Genomic DNA, 20,672 nt, shown 5'->3' with positions numbered 1-20,672 from the left:
CTAGTTTGTGCTATGACTGCACCATTTGCTCAGACTTTGACTTTATTCCTTGTGAGCTGACATATGTTTTTATTTAATAATAACTTTATTTTGGCACCTTGACTGCAGACATGATTGTAGTTGGGTTTCAGTCATATAAAGAACACCCCTTCACCAGTGCAACATTCCTATCATCAATGCCCCCAATCTCCTTCCTTCCGCCCCCCCCAGCCCCACCTATATTCAAAACTGGCATTCTACTTCTCTGACTTATTGAATTTGTCACCATAGTTGTCATTGTAGATATTTCTCTGACTGTACTGATCATTCTTTGTGGTGAGCTTCATATCATTAGCCAGTCCTTCCAGCCCTCATCTCTATAGTCTCTGGGCATTATTACAATAATGTCTTTTATTTTTTTTAAAACCCATTGATGAGTGAGACTATTCTGTGTCTCTCTATCTTCCTCTGATTTATTTCACTCACCATAAAAGATTCTTGTCCATCCATGTATAGGGAAATTTCATGATTTTATTTTTCCTGACAGCTGCATAGTATTCCTTTGTGTATATGTACCACAGTTTCTTTGGCCATTCATCTGTTGAAGGGCATCTGGGTTGTTTCCAGAGTCTGGCTATAGTAAATAGCACTGCAATGAATATAGGTGTGAGGAAGGGATTATATTTTTGTGTTTTTAGACATATCCCTAGGAGTGTTAGAACTGGATCACATGGAAACTCAATTTCCATTTTCTGGGGAACCTCCATATTTTTATCCATAAAGGCTGGACTAGACAGCATTTCCACCAGTAGTGAATGAGAATTCTTTTTTCTTCCTATCCCCGTCAGCACCAGTTGTTTTTATTCTTTGTGCCAGTCTCTGTGGTGTTAGATGGTACCTCATTGTTGCTTTAATTTGCATCTCCCTGATGATTAGTGATGAGGAACATTTTTTTATGTGCCTTTGGCCAGTTGTATTACTTCTTTGAGGAAGTGTTTGTTCATTTCTTCTCTCCATTTTTGATAGGATTAGATGTTAAGGTCTGTCAATACCTTGTATATCTTCAATATTAGCCCCTTATCTGATGGGTATTGCGTGAGTAATTTCTTCCACTTTGTGGGTGTCTTTGGTGTCCTACACACTATTTCTTTTGAGGTGCAGAAGCTTCTCAACTTAATATAGTCCCATCTGTTTATCTCTGCTTCTACCTGTTTGGAGAGTACTATTTCTTCCTTGAAGATGCCTTTAGTCTCAAAATCATGGAGTGTTTTTGCCTACATGTTGTTCTATATACCTTATGGTTTCAGATCTGATATCAAGTTCTTTAATCCATTTGCATTTGACCTTTTTGCAGGGTGTTAGATGGAGGTCTGGGTTCGCTATTTTTCAAGTAGCTAACCAGTTGTGATAACACCACTTGTTAAAGAAGCATTTCTTGCCCCTTTGATTGTATATCTGGGGCACATTCTCTGAATACTCATATATTCCACTGTTCTGAGTATCTATCTTTATTCCAATACCATGCTATTTTAAGGACTATAGCTTTGTGATACAATTTAAAATTGGGAAAAGTGATGTCTCCTATTTTTCTTTACCCAAGAATTTCTCTAGCTATTTGTGGGTGTTTATCGTTCTGAATGAATTTCAGGAGTGTTTGATCCACTTCTTTGAAGAATGTCATGGGTATCTTTAGAGGGATTGCATTAAATCTGTACAATGCTTTGGTGAGTATTGCCATTTTAATTATGTTAATCCATCCAATCCATGAGCAGGATATGTGTCTCCATTTTTATGTGTCCTCTTTTACTTCTTGAAGCAGTGTTTTGTAGTTTTCTTTGTATAGCAGGTCCTTCATTTCCTTAGTTGACTTCAAAGTATATGACTTTGTGTGACATAATTGTGAATGATATTATTTTTAATGTTCATTTCTTCTCTACCATTATTGGTGTACAAAAAGACCATTGATTTTTGCGTGTTAATTTTGTAGCCTGCCACTTTGCTATATTAATATATTGTTTCTAGAAGCCATTTGGTAGAGTCTTTGGATTTTTTAAATATACTATCATGTCATCTGAAAACAGTGAGAGCTTTATTTCTTCCTTTTATCTGGATACCCTTAATATCTTTTTCTTTCCTAATCACTATGGCAAAACTTCCAGCACTGTGTTGAATAGGAGTAGAAAAAGAGGGCAGCTTTGTCTTGTAACAGATTTTAGAGGAGAGACTTTTGATTTATCTTCATTGAGAACAATATTTGCCATATTTGGCTTTGGTAAATGACCTTGACTATATTAAGAAAAGTTCCTATGGGGCCTGAGAGGTGGAACTAGAGGTAAGGTGTCTGCCTTGCAAGCGCTAGCCAAGGAAGGACCGTGGTTCGATCCCCCGGCATTGCATATGGTCCTCCCAAGCCAGGGGTGATTTCTGAGTGCTTAGCCAGGAGTAACCCCTGAGCATCAAATGGGTGTGGCCCAAAAAAACAAAAAACAAAAAGAGAAAAGTTCCTTCCATACCCATTTTGATGAGAGTTTTTATCAAGAATGGGTGTTGGACCTTATCAAATGCTTTTTCTGCATCTATTGATATGATCATATGGCTTTTATTTATCTTTTAGTTGATGTGGTGTATTATGTTGATTGATTGATTGATTGATTGATTGATTGATGTTAAACCATCCTAGTATTCCTGGAATGAAACCTCCTCGGTCATTGTGTATAACCTTGATGAAGTGTTGGATCCTATTTGCTAGAATGTTGTTGAGGATCTTTGCATCTGTGTTCATCTGTGATACTGGTCTGTAGTTTTATGCAGCATCTCTATTTGGTTTTGGTATCAAGGTGATGTTAGTATCATAAAAATTATTTGGGAGTGTTTCTGATTTTTCAATTTTATGAAAGCCTGAAAAGGATTGGTATAGTTCCTCTTGAAAAGTTTGAGAGAATTTGTTAGTAAATTCATCTGGGCCTGGGCTTTTGTTTGGGGGAAGACTTTTGATTACCATTTTTATTTCCTCAGTAGTGGAGGATCTGTTTGGATATGCTAGATCATCCTGGTTTAACCATGGAAGATTATACGAGTCCAAGAATTTATCCAGGACTGGGAAGGTGGTGCTAGAGGTAAGGTGTCTGCCTTGCAAGCGCTAATGTAGGACGGACCGTGGTTCGATCCCCCGGCGTCCCATATGATCCCACCAAGCCAGGGGCGATTTCTGAGCGCATAGCCAGAAGTAACTCCTGAGCATCAAACGGGTGAGGCCCAAAAACCAAAAAAAAAAAAAAAAAAAAAAAAAAAAAGAATTTATCCATTTCTTCCAGGTTCTCATGTTTCATGGCATAGAGTTTCTCAAAGTAGTCTCTGATTACCCTTTGAATCTCTGAAGTATCTTTAGTGATCTCCCCCTTTTCATTTGTTTATTAAGTTTTATTAAGTTTATTTATTTTATTAAGTTTTATTGTTTCTCTCTTTGTTTCTTTTTGAGTTTTTCTAGTGGCTTATCAATCTTGTTTATTTTTTCAAAGAACCAACTTTTACTTTCATTAATCGTTCAAATTGTTTTATTGATTTTCACTTCTTTGATTTATGCTCTAAGTATTGTTATGTTCTTCTGCCTACCTATTTAAGGTTCCTTTTGTTGATCATTTTCTAATTTTAAAAGCTGTGTCATTAGGCTTTATATTTGGGCACCATCTTCCTTCCTGATGTATGCTTGCAAATCTATACATTGCTGACATGTGTTATTTAGGTGCGCTATAGAACACAATATTCCAAAAAGTGTGCACATTAAAAAAATACCAGTAAGGGGAAAGTGGAATTGTCATTTTAGTCTTGGTGTAAGTTCTTTCCTTGAAGAGTTATAATTTTTTCCCTCTCTGCAATAAAACAATCTGCTAATAGACTAACAAATGAAGGCTCATATTAGGCAATTAGCAAAAAAGATTGTGAAGTCTTTCTGTATTTTTTAGTACCTGAGGACTGTCCTAGCACTTTCCTTAGCTTTTTATTCCTTGTAGGTGCTTTTTACTTGATTATATATTGTGTGTACACATTAAAGTTTGGGCATCCCATCAACTAAAAACTTGTGGGAAATGTTGCTTTTCTAGACCGACTCAGACATACAGAGACTACTGAAGCAGATGCCCTGGAGATGAGGCAGGGCTAGTGAAATATTTTAACAGACCCTCCTGGTGATCCAGATGTTGGATCAAATCTGAGAACCAATTGTAGTCTGGTCCTTGTGCATCATGCACACCATGTTACCAGCAGACATATCAGTTGTGGGCTGCTTCAAGAAACCCTATCAGTGGATGAATCCAAAATGTTCTTTTCGTCAGGTTGGGAGAGCAAGGAATTAAGTAGAAAAGTTTGAGCTTCTAAACATCAAACCTTGAACTTTCTGTATGCTCATCTCTAAAATCAGAGTGATAGTTTCAGAAAAGCTTGTGGCAGTGTCTGAGTGGTCTGTAAACTGTCAAGCACACTGTTCATTGAGTTACTCAGCTCCCTAGAGCAACAGTGCTGACATGCATTATGAACTGCAAAGGGTGAAAGGAGACAATGCATCATCTTTGTTCTCATCTGTATTTTAAACCTTGAGTTTGGTGCTTAGTGCCCATTCATGAACTCTTTGCTGAAAATTGAAATAAATATTTAGCAAGTGATCTTTAAACATTTATCACAAGCACTTTGGGGGGTCTATACTATTTTCATGCCATGGAGAGAAAACTGAATAACTAAGTAATGTACCCTCAGCCACAAGTGAGAAACGGAGGAACCTGTCAGCCTCTGAGCAGGAGGAGACTATCTCCAGACACTGTGCTCTGAACACTTCTATGCACAGCTTCACAGTGAATACAATAAAGGTGCTGGTAAGAGAGGTGATGTAAAGAGTCATTTTGGAAGAGTTTTCTCTGTGCTACTCACCATGTTTCGTGCTCTCTAGGTACCTGAAATCACCACAAGCGTGTAGCAGCAACTGCTAATTAGGCAATATTTGATGTCATTTAAAGAGAAAAACTGAGACACAAATACTGGATCTGATATTAACTTTCTTCTTTCCAATGTAAAAATGTCTTCACACTATATCTCTCTATGTGTGATTTGCGTGCCTCACTTACCAATTCACTAATCAAGGAGTATCTCGGAAAGGCCTGAGAAGTGCCCAGTATAGTGCTTCTAAATATTGAAATATGAGGCCCTTAAGATGCTTAAAATATGTTGAGGAAATGAGACATCCAAATAAAACAGAAAATAAAGGCAACTTTATAATTAAGTAGTAGTTTATAATGCATAAAATTTTATATCTGCCAAGTGCTTTGTAAGAATAAAGGCAACAACCAAGAATTCTCATTGGGGTCTGTTGGAAATTTTATTTACTAGGTTCAGGCTTCAGTTGTCCTGACTTTGTAAAGCCCAGCATCCCTACCCTATAGTCTTCATGGAGACTGTTACAGAAAAAGTTTCTACAGGGGAAGTGAGCCACTGGTCCATTTTTATCTATTTGGTTCTCTTCTAACTCTCATATCTGAGAACAGTACCTGGAACAAAGTGAGTGCCATAAAAATTTGTCACTGAATGATTGTAAGCAAGAAGAAATCATGTGATAGAAACAGGGTGAAAATGGTTGGCCTATTTTGGGCTCAAGAGGAAGACAGATTTTTAGGGATATTACTCCCTAAAAGAAAGTTGAGAAACTCTGCATAAAGCTGGAGCCAGGTTGTCCAGTGAGGACTGGGTTTCTGATGCACTAGGGAACAGAGCTTCTGCTGCTCTGGACATGGTCTCCCCACTTCATCAATAGCCTTTGATGACAGTATTTCTGGAGATCCACATATCCCAGTTTAGATAAGTAATTTCATAGGAACTTGGTGATCTTAAATGTTGAGAACCAGGATCTCTTGCCATCCACTTTCTTTTTTTTTAACTTTAGAAATATTTGAATGCCAAACCCATGGTCACACCCATGTTTCCTTTAGAGGAAAACTACTTTAGTAATTGAAAACAGAAATTGGCTCTTTAAGTCTAATTCATGAAAGGCAGGTAAGAATCTTGTTTGTGCTCTACCTTGGCTGTCTCTTTTCTAACCCTGGGAGGAAATCTGGACATAATCCTCTGCTTTGGTCTTTCAGTCCTTCTGGTTCTTTGGAGATTTCACAAAAATAAGAGACTAATAATATCCTTTGACTCATTTTATTTATAGGAATTTCTTCTTATAACTATCTGTAATTAATCAAAAGTTATATATACAGTTACTTACTGCTTATAGTTTGTTACACTAATAAAAACACTAGAGAAAGATTACATTCTAGTAATAGAAAAAATTGTTAAAGAAATTGGTGGTGACAAATATATTCAAAATATTCTGTATTCTTAAATTTAAATTATATTATCCAGCAATATGAAAACTCTTTACAATATAATGTTGAGTTTAAAAACAATAGCTGGTCTGTGACTGTATGTATATCAAAATAATAAGCATATCTAGATGTGAACTAGGAAACAACTGGGAAAATAAAAATAATGTGACTTTTTTTGGATTTCCAAAATTGTGGGTAAAAATTCTTTATTTCACTTGCTGCTAAAGTTGTTCAGACTCTGCAGTTGTGGGTTAGAAATAAAATGGTCTGGGTGCATAATACTGTCCCTTCTGAATCTGGAAAGACACTATGTACTGGGTGAAATGAGAGCATCCAATACCCAGCCATATTCTAAACTGTGGGTTTATACACACTTCTTTATTAAGGAAAAAACTACATATAACATTCCTTCTAGCACTTTCAGATACATTTAAGATAAAAGTTCTTCTACATGTGCTCAAACTCTAAAGTTCATGGGTTGACTTAAGTTGCCTAGCTTGGGAATTCTCCCCCTTTCCAGTTGTCTATAGTTGAGGTATCATGGTGATAAAACTTTAATGGTTATATAGTTCGGTTCATATTTCTTTATGTTGCTTAATTTCCTCTTATGAAAAATGAGTATGGTGCTTACTCAATGTAGTTGCAGTAGTAATTTAGTAAAATAAGTAAAAAAGAGAAAAGTAATTTTTCCTATATAGCTTAAAGAAACTTCCCAACAAAGGTAATCTAATGATAGTTTAGTATTCCAAAAATCTCTTCTATATGTCAAAGATACAAGTTTAAATATGCTATAAGCAAAAAATAAAATGGCACCTTTAAATCTAAAAAGAAAACTTTGTTTAATAGAAAAGTTTCCAACTTATTTGGATCCCTCAGTCTTTTTATACTCCTTTCTTTTTAGCAACTAATCAGTATCTACTATATTTATTTGAGTCTTCTCAATTGATCTTTCCTTATGACAGCACTGTCGATTATGTTTAAACCATGTTGAGAGCTAAGCAGCATCAAATCAAGTCTGCATGGTAACTCTGACATTCTAAGAAAAGCATTTAAGGCCAAATGGAATGGCAGGAGAAAGAGATTCTGATGATGATGATGATGATGATGATGATGATGATGATGATGATGCTGCCACCAATGAATAACCCAGTTGGGGAGATGAGAAAACTGGGAGGCCAAGTGCCACGGCCAAGCACAAAAGAGAAATTTGGCTGATAAGGAGAGTGTTAAGACAGCAATAGCATGTAAAGATAAATACAAGGTAATTTGTAGTCATCTGAGTACCAGGGGGGAAAAATGTGGTAAAGTAGGCACAGATGTTCTAAAAATATGCAAACAATTTATGACAGTTCATAGTCTGACTGTGCAAAATGCCTGCCAAGGGCAGATCTCAGTGGACCATGAGAGTATGGGTTTATTGAGAAGATATGGTGTGACTCACACTTTATAGATGGCTTTTAAAAAGTGACTTCTTGGACCAGAAGCTACAGGAGGAAAAAAGAACTTGCTAGAGAAGAAAATCAAATAAATTATAATCTTTAAAAGTAAATTGAATTCTACAAACTGAGAAAAATAAAAGTGGGTGGAACCCAGGGGCTAAGCAGTATCAGGAGCATTGAGTGGAAATAAAAAATGGTCAAACCTAAATACCCAAACCAAAGTCAACGACAATAGAATCAAGAGACCAAAACTACAACAAGCTATAGACAAAGAGACCTGTCCATGAAGCAGTCCATGGAGCTAAGGATGGAGGTATGGGATGCATGCTGGGAACTATGGTAGAGTGAAGTCAACACTGGTGGTGAAATGGTCCTAATTCACTCTCACTATGTACCTTAAATACAACTGTGAAAGATTTGTGATTCACAATAGTCTCAATAAAAATTATAATTAAATAAAGTAAATTAAAATGTTTGTTAGCCAACAGCCTTCTTTTTTTTGATGCTACAAAGCAATAATTTATTTTCCTCAGGGGATCAAACCCGAGGCCTCATAATCAAATACCCTCCCACTGAATATATCCCTGGCCCCTAGACTTTTTTTATTTTTATTTATATCTTTATTTAAGCATCTTGATTACAAATATGGTTGTGATTGGGTTTCAGTCATGTAAAGAACACCCCCTTCACCAGTGCAACATTCCTGCCACCAATGTCCCAAATCTCCCTCCATTCCACCCCACCTCACTCTGTACTCTAGACAGGATTTCCAGTTCCCTCATTTATTCAGATGGTTATGGTAGTTCTCAGAGTAGTTATTTATGAGTGAGACTATTCTGCATCTCTCTCTCTCTCCCTCTGACTTATTTCACTCAGCATGATAGGTTCCATGTACATCCAGGTATAGGAAAATTTCATGACTTCATCTCTCCTGAAAGATGCATAATATTCCAGTGTGTATATGTACCACCGTTTCTTTAGCTATTCATCTGTTGAAGGGCATCTTGATTGTTTCCAGAGCCTGGCTATTGTGAATAGTGCTGCAATAAATATAGGTGTGAGGAAGGGGTTTTTGTATTGTACTTTTGTGTTCCTAGGGTATATTCCTAGGAGGGGTATAGCTGGATCGTATGGGAGCTCGATTTCCAGTTTTTGGAGGAATCTCCATATCACTTTCCATAAAGGTTGAACTAGACGGCATTCCCACCAGCAGTGGATAAGAGTTCCTTTCTCTCCACATCCCCGCCAGCACTGATTGTTCTTGTTCTTTGTGATGTGTGCCAATCTCTGTGGTGTGAGATGGTATCTCATCATTGTTTTGATTTGCATCTCCCTGATGATTAGTGGTGAGGAGCATTTTTCATGTGCCCTTTGGCCATTTGTATTTCTTTTTTATCAAAGTGTCTGTTCATTTCTTCTCCCCATTTTTTGATGGGATTAGATGTTTTTTCTTGTACAGTTCTGTCAGTGCCCTGTATATTTTGGAGATTAGCCCTTTATCTGATGGGTATTGGGTGAATAGTTTCTCCCACTCAGTGGGTGGCTCTTGTATCCTGGGCACTATTTCTTTTGAGGTGCAGAAGCTTCTCAGCTTAATGTATTCCCATCTGTTTATCTCTGCTTCCACTTGTTTGGAAAGTGTACTTTCCTCCCTGAAGATGCCTTTAGTCTCAATGTCATGGAGTGTTTTACCTACGTGTTGTTCTATATACCTTATGGTATCAGGTCTGATATCAAGGTATTTAATCCATTTGGATTTTACCTTTGTACATGGTGTTAACTGGGGATCTATGTTTGCTTTTTTGCAAGTGGCTAACCAGTTCTGCCAGCACCACTTGTTGAAGAGGTTTTCCCTGCTCCACTTAAGATTTCTTGCTCCTTTGTCAAAAATTAAGTGTTTGTATGTCTGGGGAATGTTCTCTGAAAACTCAAGCCTATTCTACTGATCTGAGGGTCTGTCTTTATTCCAATACCATGCTGTTTTGATAACTATTCCTTTGTAGTACAGTTTAAAGTTGGGGAAAGTAATGCCTCCCATACTTCTTTTCCCTAGACGTGCTTTAGCTTTTCGAGGATGTTTATTGTTCCAGATGAACTTCATAAGTGTTTGATCCACTTCTTTGAGAGGACACATGAAAATGGAAACACATACCCTGCTCATGGATTGGCAGGATTAACATCATTAAAATGGCAATACTCCCCAAAGCATTATACAGTTTTAATGTGATCCCTCTAAACAGCCTCCCTTTTATTTCTTCATTCTGTCCTATAAAAGTTTTTGTCAGTGATTTTAACTCACTGTCCAAAAATGAAGATTTTGTGTCTCTCACTTGACATTTAGTGCCAGAACCCTTACTCAGAGTCCACAAGCTTCATTTCTGTCTTCCCACACTTATATAGAAGATGATGGAGTTGGAATGTTAGTACAACAGTTAAACTGTTTGGCTTGCATGTGGCTGACCAGGATTTTATCTCAGTTCCCCATATGGTCCCTTGGCATGCCAGGAAGAAAATAAGTGATTCCTGAGCAAAGAACCAGGAGTAACACTTGAGTATCATTAGGTGTGGCTCTAAAACAAACAAAACCCAATAAGGAAGATTCTGTGAGACCTTGAGATGTTTTTTCCTAATCCATCCACTGATCTATAAATGCTGTTTTAATCTAAATCTGATCCATGTCATTAATGTAATGTAGTGGAGATTATTTACTTTAACTCATCAAGGAATTAATAAATATGAAAGTTTTCTTTTTTTCATGTGAATCTTGTTGTGGAATCACAGGAAGCAGGGTATTTTCTAGAAATCTGTTAAAACACAACAGAGGCTATTTAGCTATAAGAATATTGGTCCAATGAGAGAATCTGGCCCCTGAACTTCAATTGTCACTTCCTGCTGCTTTGGATACAGCTACTTACCTGAGTTTTAGCATAAACAATATTTTTATTCATTCTTTCAAAGCCCAGGTCTGGGCCAATGTGAACAGGCTAAAAGCAAATATGAAGGGAACTAAAGTGATTCCAACAGTGTGATATCTCCCTAAATGTCTCCTTAAATGAACTTTCCCACATTAGGCCTCATGTTTGTGCCTTATGAGGTCAAGTAATTCTGCAACCAGGGGCAGACTATGTGAAAAATTAGAAAATGACTTCTTAGTTCTCAGAAAGTAAATGCATGGAAGAAAGGGATTGGCTATAATACCTAAAAGCTGTTGCTTCAGAAGGTCCCAGTGTAATCAATGAGGTCATTCATGGTGTATGTGTATTAGTATGTTAAAAGAAAAAAATGTGTTTGGTTTCTCTAATATCACAATCTGAAAATATTTTTTGTTGAAATTTTTTCTTTCTTTTTTTTGGTTTTTGGGCCACACCCAGTGATACTCAGGGGTTACTCCTTGCTGTGTGCTCAGAAATCACATATGATCCCCCATAGTTTGGGGGTCCATGTGGGACACCAGGGGATTGAACCACTATTCGTCCTAGGCTAGCGCGGGCAAGGCCTTACTGCCTGTGCCACCGCTCTGGAATTTAGTAAAATTAATTAAGAGAATTTGAGATTCTTTTTTCTTGACCAATAGTATTTGCCAAACTACATTTAATGAGGTTTGGACATACAAGCAAGCTATGAGTCCCAGATGGAGTAAAGGGGGGGTGTACTAAACTGTGCTTACAGTAGACTTCTTTCCTTGCATGTAGCCAACAAGGTCTCATCCCTTGTATCCCAAATGTCCCACCATACATTATAAGCAGTGATTCCTGAATGAACAGCCAGCAATGACCCATAAGCATCAACTTGTGACACCTCCAATAAAACCAACAACAAACAAAAACATAATTCTCTCTGTGTATATTTATAGATTCATAGCTCATATCTTCAATTCATAAAAATATTATTTGGATGGCATTGGATGGCTAAGTGATAACTAATAGGTTCAGTGATTTCATGACTTAGATGACTTAGAAACCTTTGTGTTTGAATAAATTGACTTTTAGTTTGTTAGAATGTTGGGAGACATATAAAATTCTAAAATTCAGTAATTTGAAGAAAGCACTTAATACCTTTTCTTCATATTTAATCAATCAAATTCTAAGGTAAAGTGCAACAGTAGTAATAGAAACATTCTATCAAACAAATAACTAAATGGTGGTCTGTTAATTTGGCTTTAAATGGAAAGTTTCTAATATAATATGACCATTCTCTAATCAGGGGTCTCAAACGCGCGGCCCACGGGTCGCAAACGGCCCTCCGTACAACATTTTATGGCCCTGCCCTAGAGGAATCGTTTTTTGTTTTGTTTTGTTTTAGTTGTTTGGGTCACACCCCCCAATGTTCAAGGCTTACTACTGACTTTGCACTCAAGGATCACCCCGACTTTGCCTCCTGCGGCGCCCAGGTTAATTGAGTTTGAGAGCCCTGCATGGAATCAGTTGCCTTTAGTCTGCATACCTTTTTGATATTTTTAATGAATAATATACTGTGGATTACCTAAAACTTCTAGTAAGGTTTTTAAATTTTTATAAAATCAATATTAGCAAGATTTTTTAAGAAAAAAAAAGATTGTGCAAAAGGAACATTAGAAAACCCATGCATTCTAATATAGTCATCTTCTATTGGCATCTTCTGGCAAATATTAGAAACAAAAGTGCACCAATAAGGACTTAAGAGGTGACAAGTTGTTGTAAGAATTTTTCAGAGTGATTAGAAATACCTGCCCCTGAAATATCCTCAGGTATCTGTGAATATTGTACAGAGGGTTCATAGACCATTATCAGACCCCAAAGAAGTCAATGGATTGCTGCCCAATGCCACTGAATGCTAGAAGATCAGCATTCTGGTCAGACATATTAACAATACTCCTAAGGCTTATTACTTATTCACCCTGAAGTTACAAGTTTTCTAACAAGTAATGTTAAAGGGAAAAAGGTAAATCCTAGGATTTCCATAAATTTCCATAAATTTCCCACACTAATTCTCATTTCTAAGAACCCGCATGTCTGAGGCCAATTCTCTTCTTCAAAAAGCCTTTAAGATCCTGGTTTTCAAAATGTAGTTTGATTCTATTTACACTTTGAACAGCTCTATAAAATGATGTGCTTAACTTTCTTTTCCTCCTAATTAATACTCATATCCAACCTTGAGCTGCTTTCGAAAATTCTAATGAATGATCCCATTCCTTTTCCTACTGAAATCCTCCTCCATATTGAACATAAGAATAATCTCCCTCCACCAAATTTGACACTGGCCCCCGCTTTTCTAAATCCATTCAAAAAATCTTGTTATCATGTAAAACTAAATCTAACAAAGATGAAACTCCTAGATATCTCCTCAAATGTCAGTCACCATCTATTTCCTTGTTATCAGGGAGAAATGATGATAGATTGTATATATGTATGTATATAAACACACATTTATATATGTGCTAGAAGCAGGTAGAATAATATGACCCCTCAGAGTCAGATTTTTAGAAGGCATGCTAGTGTAATCCAGTATTTTGCTGCTGTTATAAGAAAACTGAGTCTCAGATAGTTTGGCAGACTTATGAGCTTGCACAAAGGATCACGGGTAGAATCCAATGTTGTTTCTCATATACCATATTGCCTTGTTTTTCTTTTTTCTCTAGCACTGTGAAAAGTGTTATAGACACACTCCCCAGGACTTTGTAATTAAGGAAACATTGCTGATACAGGGCATGAAAAGGACATCACATACAACCTGACAATTTGGATTTTCCAGACAGTTATTTATATCCTTTAACACTGCAGGCACATTCTCCCTCCTGCCCTACTCTGCCTATATTCACTGAGATGGGCTGTGCCTTATCTGCAGACATGTAAAGAGCTGTCTGCTGTTGTGGAGACTGTCTACCAACAGTTCACTACTTTACACAAACCCAGTGCCTCTGCCTTTAAAAAAATCTCCCTTTGAACGTGCCAGAATGCCCTGGCAGACATTACCCCCTTCACCTGCCATTCTAACCGTGTCACATCCACCCTTGGGAAAATCTCCAGATGTTCTCTGAGCAAAACAGAGAGCAAAGTGAGAAGACTGACAGGGAGCAGGGGCCCTGAGAATGCACAGCAGGTGCCAAGTTGTAAGAAAAGAGAAATGATAGACTTTAGAGTGAAACTAAAAATAAAGAGAAATAAGATCCCTTTGGCTGATTCATCTTTCAGTTGTACCAGAGAGAGAGCTGTTACCCACTATTCACAAGCACCTCATGTTTTTCCTACAAGGGCTATCATTCCACCTCTGAAAGAAGAAATCGCTATGTAGGTGGTGATAATGCTAGTGGCAATGCTACAATCTCCAAGTTGGCGACAGTTTCATTTTACAATTCCCCTCAAAGTTCTTCTCCAAAAAATTAGATAACTGAGGTTCACATTCCAGATCGCTCAGTATTCTGCCTTAGTATTTCTCTTACCTGTTTTCATCCCATTCAGGTGGAGGTGCAAGATGGAGTAAAGATTAAGTAGGTCTGGTAACTTCTATGTTTGAGACAGCTCATTCCCAAAGCTTTCGATTGACAGTAAAAGAAGTCTTCTGGTTTCACTCATTCCTGGGAGAGAACTAAATACTAATCCCTGGACTGCCATGAACTCCACATAGAATAATATTTTGCCCTGACATTTATCAATAAGAAAAAGTAATTCTATAATTTTTACTTTTGTATTGATTGGGATTGTCATTTACAGTATTGCTAATGATAGTTTCCCATACACATAGTTCTACTTCATACTAATCACCAATGTACTCACCTCCCTCCTACAAGTAACCCAATTCCCTTCACTCTCACCACCCCTAAACCCTGTTGCATGAATCAGTTTTATTATCAGTCTGCTATTTAGTATCTTTAAGGCACATTTGAGAAAGATCATTCTGTATCTCTTTTCTTCTGACCTTCACTCAGCATGATAAAATTCGCTTGCTCCATACAGGTCACAGAAAATCACAAGATATTATTCTTTCTTAGATCTGCATAATATTCTATTTGTATATACCACAGATTTCTGATCTATTAATCCATAGTTTGACTTTTGGATATTTTTTATATCTTAGCTATTGAAATAAATGCCACAACTAACATGTGTGTGTATGGAATTAATGTTTTTGTATTTAGGGAATAGATGCTAAGAAATTGTCCTGTGGGAGCTCTCTTTCTATAATTTTTAGAAAACAATAACAGAATAGAAGATAAGAAAGACAACAAAGAGTGATGAATAAAATGGAGAAAGAAGAGAGAAATGCACTTGATCAAAAATGATTGGGAAGAATCTTCTAAACATGATTTTTACCCAAACCCATCCCTGCCATGAAACATTACTTTAGAATATTTTGGCTGACTATTAACACTGAAAACTGATAAAGTTGGCTCAAAGATTCTTTGAGACAAATTCAAGTTACTAGCTGTAAAGTTCCTATAAACTTCAGTACTTTGATTTGATTGAAAGAATTAATATCATGGTGTGTCTATTCTTAATTAAAAAGTCTTCAAGGCAATATATACAATTCAAAATTTAGATAGCCTTTTAATGGAACTGTTGTTAATTTTAATGGCAAATCATTTTCCTGTATAGAAAGGTAATCCTTTAAAACCAAATTTGGGAAGAATGATTTGTTTTAATCTGTTTGTTTCTTTTTGCTTATTTTTTAGTTTTACTGGAACTCCCTAGTAAATCTTGGGTACACCAGACCTATACATAGTGGTTTTTAGGAGATAATATATTGCCAGGAATCAAACTCAAAACCTTTTGTGGACCAGACATGCATTCTAGCTCTTTGATCTCTGTGTGTATATCTCTCTTCCTTCTGTCTCTGTCTTTTTCTCTTGCTCATTCTGTGTCTCTCTCACTTCAAGAATAATGTTTTTCATAGGCAAGTAAGAGGATATATACTTATGTTAGCCAACTTAACTTCATAATAATTATTAGAAGAGCTAGCATTTATACAATTCATAACAGACATTATACAAATAATTTTATGTGTATTCTCATTTAATCTCCACAACAATCCAGTAGACTAATCTTATTATGCTTATTTTCAGACAAGCATGAGTCTTAGAAAATTTTGTATCTTGTTGAAGGTGCATGGCATTCAGGGGCAGAACCCAGGTATATCTGCTTTAAAATCTGTGTTTTCAACTATTCCACATATTCTAAATCTAATATGGGCAGTCTCCCTTATTGTTGTGACAAATTTTACAAGCAAATGGTACTCAAATCTTGTGATAGGTTTTAACTAGCCAAAGCTATTTAACTGGAAAGTGGTAGCTAAATGATACAACACATCTAATTGAAATAATTCAAATATAAAAGTCTTCTGGCAGTAGATTATCTTTTACCTTAGACATTGATAAACCAAACCATTCTCTTAGGACCAAATTTCTGTCCAACAAAGCATTTCTCTTGCCAAAGTATAATTTGTTGGCTACATCTATCTCTCACAAGCCTTGGAATTAGACCTACACTAGTAAATTGTGCTGTCCTGGCAATATGCTGGTCCTCCAGGGCATTATATCAGGCAAAGTCATACATCACATTACTTCCCACTTCGTTGTTCCTTTTCTCCAAAGAGTCCTAAAACTATAATATTTCTGCTCTGTTTCTCTGGTTATTTTGTCCTTTGGTTTAGCACTTTAATTTGGAGATGAAGGTAGCCTCAAGAGTACAATGTTCACACTTCCCCTGGAATTGGCAGTTCCAAAAGAAAGGAGTGTTTGGAGAAAGCACCAGTCCCATAGACTTCTGCCTCATTCCATTTTAATCCAAAAACACACAAACATTGGCTTGATTAGGTAATGGGAAGACTTTGGCCTTTGGATTTGCAGGGATTTAGTAGCTGAGAAAGAGTTGCTGAATGTCAGGAGTGGTGGTAGGTCAAATAGGGCTATGATTCCTAGAAAAGATGACCTTGTCCAGTTGAGATTTAGTATGTGCAACAAACATTGACAATTAAAACATAACACAAGCCAAAGTGAAATCAATACTAAATTTGATAGATTTTCAAGAAAAGTTTTTGACATGCAGTTCATAGAAAAGAGGACATTTTCTCAGAGTTTGCTTTTACTGATGCCAAAGGTCATAGATTCTACTTGGGAAGATTTTTTTCTGCAGAAATGCAGAAATATATATAGAGAGTCTACATTAGTACCATATTAAGAAAGCAATATAACTTTGGAAAACTTTTTTCATGTTGCCTAGTACATACTATGCTCAGTTTACATAATAAAAGCTTCTTTCTGTTTACTTATTATGTACATTACTCTATAGACCTCAGTACATGTATTAATGAAAAAGGGATTAAATTACAAAATAATTTTTTTGGTTGGGGCCAGAGCAGTGGTACAAACTGCCTTGCCTGTGCTAGCCTAGGATGGACTGTGGTTCAATCCCCCAGTGTCCCATATGGTCCCCCCAAGCCAGGAGCAATTTCTGAGTGCATAACCAGGAGTAACCCCTGAGCATCACCAAGTGTGACCCAAAAAAACAAAAACAAAAAAATTTTTTTAGTTCGGTTTGGTTTGGGAAGACACATATACAGTGTGTGGGAACTACTCCTTATTCAATGCTCAGGTCATTAAATTTTAACATATATTCCCAACATATACACATACATATATACATACATATATTTTAACATACACTCCCAACAGTGCTCAGGGCACCATACAGTGTATTACAGAATTGAATATAGGCCTTCTGCATACAAATCAAGCACTTTGCCATCTGAGCTATTTCTCTAGCTTTCACAGAACTTTTGATTTTTATAAAGATTTTTTGGGGGAAGTCATCTGGCAATGATCAATGATAACTCCCGGATTTGCACTCCAGAATTATTGCTGATGGTGCTCAGGGGACAGACAGTATTTGAGCTGGAGATTGAACCCAGGTCGTTCTCATTGAAGGCAAGAGTCTTACCCAATGTACTGCCTCTATAGACTCTTATAGACCATTTTAAAAGGGAAAATAATGAGTCCTCTAAGGGTATTTAAGTAATCTAAATTTTTTAAATAGAGGAAAATAAAATATTTTAATATATTAAAGCAAGAAATAATTATCTATTTTTAGTTTTCTGTCTCTAAAAGATTAATACATGATCCTCAATATTTCACAAATAAAATAACATATGTATGCTAAAATGATTATCTGTAACATTACACACAATTTGACCCCTTCCTATTAGTATCCCAGGCAAAATTATGTCAACTGAGTACATTTTTACTAGATAAGACAACATAGAAAAGCTAAGTGCCTTAAGAAACTACCATTTCAAATTACTCTAAATTGCTCCCATCTCTGGATGTTTTAGATAAAGTTGGTGTAAGAAACTTAATTTACCTAGATGCTGTGACTCTATACATTTAAATTGTAGAATCTTATTGTGTCAACAATTCAATTTTAATGTTAAATGCAATTTAGTTCTTGTAGCTAATAATACCATGTTATTTTATTATAGAAATATAATTGCAAAATTTCTAGAAATAGCCCTCTAAATACAAAATTTATAGTCTTACTTCCTTTTTCTTCTCTCAAGATCTGATCAAATTCAGAATTTTACCATTAACAATTTCTTTTTTTTTTTTTTTTTTTGGTTTTTGGGCCACACCCGGTGACGCTCAGGGGTTACTCCTGGCTATGCACTCAGAAGTAGCTCCTGGCTTGGGGGACCATATGGGACGCCAGGGGATCGAACCGCGGTCCATCCAAGGCTAGCACAGGCAAGGCAGGCACCTTACCTCTAGCGCCACAGCCCGGCCCCACCATTAACAATTTCTAGAGTAGTATTCCTCACCAAGTGTATACACCAAGTGTATATCTTTAAAATAATTTTCAAATCTTTAGGTATCTTTCAAATTGGAAAATATTTGCATCCTTTATTATTTAAATATAGGCTTTTTAAATCAATGTTTTCTCTTTTTAATAATATTCAAAAGATAGCTTTTTCTGAAACAATAGGAAAAGTTACAAAGGAAAGTAAATTTCTGTACAATGCCCCAACTGCAATCCCAGAAAAGAAAGACAAGTGTATATAGCACCAGCAAAGGCAATGCCATTTTGAACAATTTGATCTTTGTTCTAGAACTGATGAGCCAACTCAAATCTTAACATTATACCTTCCTCTTCAGAAATAAAGAGGAATGATTTACTAGTATCCAGGAGAAAACAAGATTCAGCTAAATGGTATGGTTTTGATGATGCCACAATTCTACCCCAAACCCAGCAACTTTTCCCTGAGGATTATTAAATTACTCTACTGGTAATGCATTATTTAAAAGAAAATGCTATTAGTATGGATACCAACTCTTTAACCATTGAAATTCCATCTGTTGGCCAACTTTCAAGTTACAATGTCCCATGACTATATACATTGTCTTTTTGTAGGTGAATCAAGACCTAAGTTAGGTTGCAGCCAATATGCTTATTAAACATTCTTTGGTCTACATACTCTAGATCAGGGGTCCTCAAACTTTTTAAAGAGGGGGCAGTTCACTGTCCCTCAGACCATTGGAGAGTCTGACTATAGTAAAAACAAAACTTCTGAACGAATTCTTATGCACACTGCATATATCTTATTTTACAATGAAGAAACAAAACAGATACAAATACAATATATGGAGAGAGGAGTTCAGAGGCTGAGGGAACTGTAAAGATTACAGATTTTGCTCTAAAGACAGCTGCTTTGTTGTTTGATTTGTCAGACAAGCCCACGGGGTACGGCTCCAGTAGTCGGAGGGCGCCTCAGACCGGCATAGTGGATGAGTGCTGCTTCCGGAGCTGTGACCTGAGACGGCTGGAGATGTATTGCGCACCCCTGAAGCCTGCCAAGGCAGCCCGCTCTGTCCGAGCCCAACGCCACACAGACATGCCCAAAGCTCAAAAGGTAAGTCAGCCTGGGTGGGATCAGCCTCCCCTCCTGAGGTGGGAAGAGGGGCCAGAGGGTTTGAAAATAAGCAGAAAAGTTATGCCCCAGAATTTTCTGACTTGCAGCTCAGGAGCACAACTCTGGGCAAATATGTCCATTGCTTTGGTCAGTTCCACTGCCTGGATGATCTGATAATCAGAAGGTGGTGGGAAACAGACTTTTGGTATTAGGAAAAACTAAAATTCTACCTCTGCCAATAACCAGCTGGGCACCATTGACCAAATAAAACTGTATGAGTCTTAGCTTCATCAGAAACAAATTGAGATAAGACTATTACATTAAGTCACTTTAATTAAGTTGCACATAATGTTTCTCATAAGCCCACAAGATATCTATTGGGCAAGTGTTCATGTTTGTCCTAAGTGTAATGGACAATGATGTCTACAACTTTTCCATTATTGACTTCTGCAAAATTCAAAAGAAAAAACACCTCTAAAATAGAACTAATTAAAATTCTTATGAATTAGTACACATTATTAAGCAAGAAAATATTAAATATAGAAATTTCTGTTTGGCTCTAAGAGCATCCTGAAATTTCTAACCATCAACATCCGCAGGTATCTTCTTCCTATGAACTAAATTTTATTTATTTATTTTTGGATTTTGGGGCCACACCCGGTGACGCTCAGGGGTTACTCCTGGCTATGCACTCACAAATCGCTCCTGGCTTGGGGAACCATATGGGACGCCGGGGGATAGAACCGTGGTCTGTCCTAGGCTAGCGCCAGCAAGGCAGACTCCTTACTGCTCTGTGCCACTGCTCTGGCCCCCATAAACTAAATTTTAAACACACCTTCTATGTACAATCTATGTTATCAAAAGTACCTACATCATTTAATACACTAATCCCTTGCCAAATTTTTAATGAGTGAAGAAATAAATACGTAATCACCCAATTTTCATTATTAAATAACAAGCATGAGAACTAAACAGAAGGTAAAAGACGAAAAATACAGCCAGAAACACTGAGTAAAAAAAGATAAAA

General features: G+C 36.8%; 1 protein-coding gene across 2 annotated transcripts in view; it reads left to right on the top strand.

The window, feature by feature from the left end:
- The window catches only part of IGF1 (insulin like growth factor 1), an 84,678-nt gene that overhangs the window by 48,900 nt on the left and 15,106 nt on the right, over positions 1–20,672 (top strand). For both annotated transcript variants that reach the window (XM_049783184.1, XM_049783183.1), the window contains exon 3: positions 19,464–19,645. In XM_049783184.1, the coding sequence (XP_049639141.1) occupies positions 19,464–19,645 (182 nt within the window). The remainder of the gene's footprint in view (positions 1–19,463; positions 19,646–20,672) is intronic.

This window comes from Suncus etruscus, chromosome 11 (genome assembly GCF_024139225.1).
Source record: "Suncus etruscus isolate mSunEtr1 chromosome 11, mSunEtr1.pri.cur, whole genome shotgun sequence".
Taxonomy (NCBI): domain Eukaryota; kingdom Metazoa; phylum Chordata; class Mammalia; order Eulipotyphla; family Soricidae; genus Suncus; species Suncus etruscus.
Note: the sequence above shows the minus strand (reverse complement) of the source record. Positions and strands in the feature narration are given on the sequence as shown.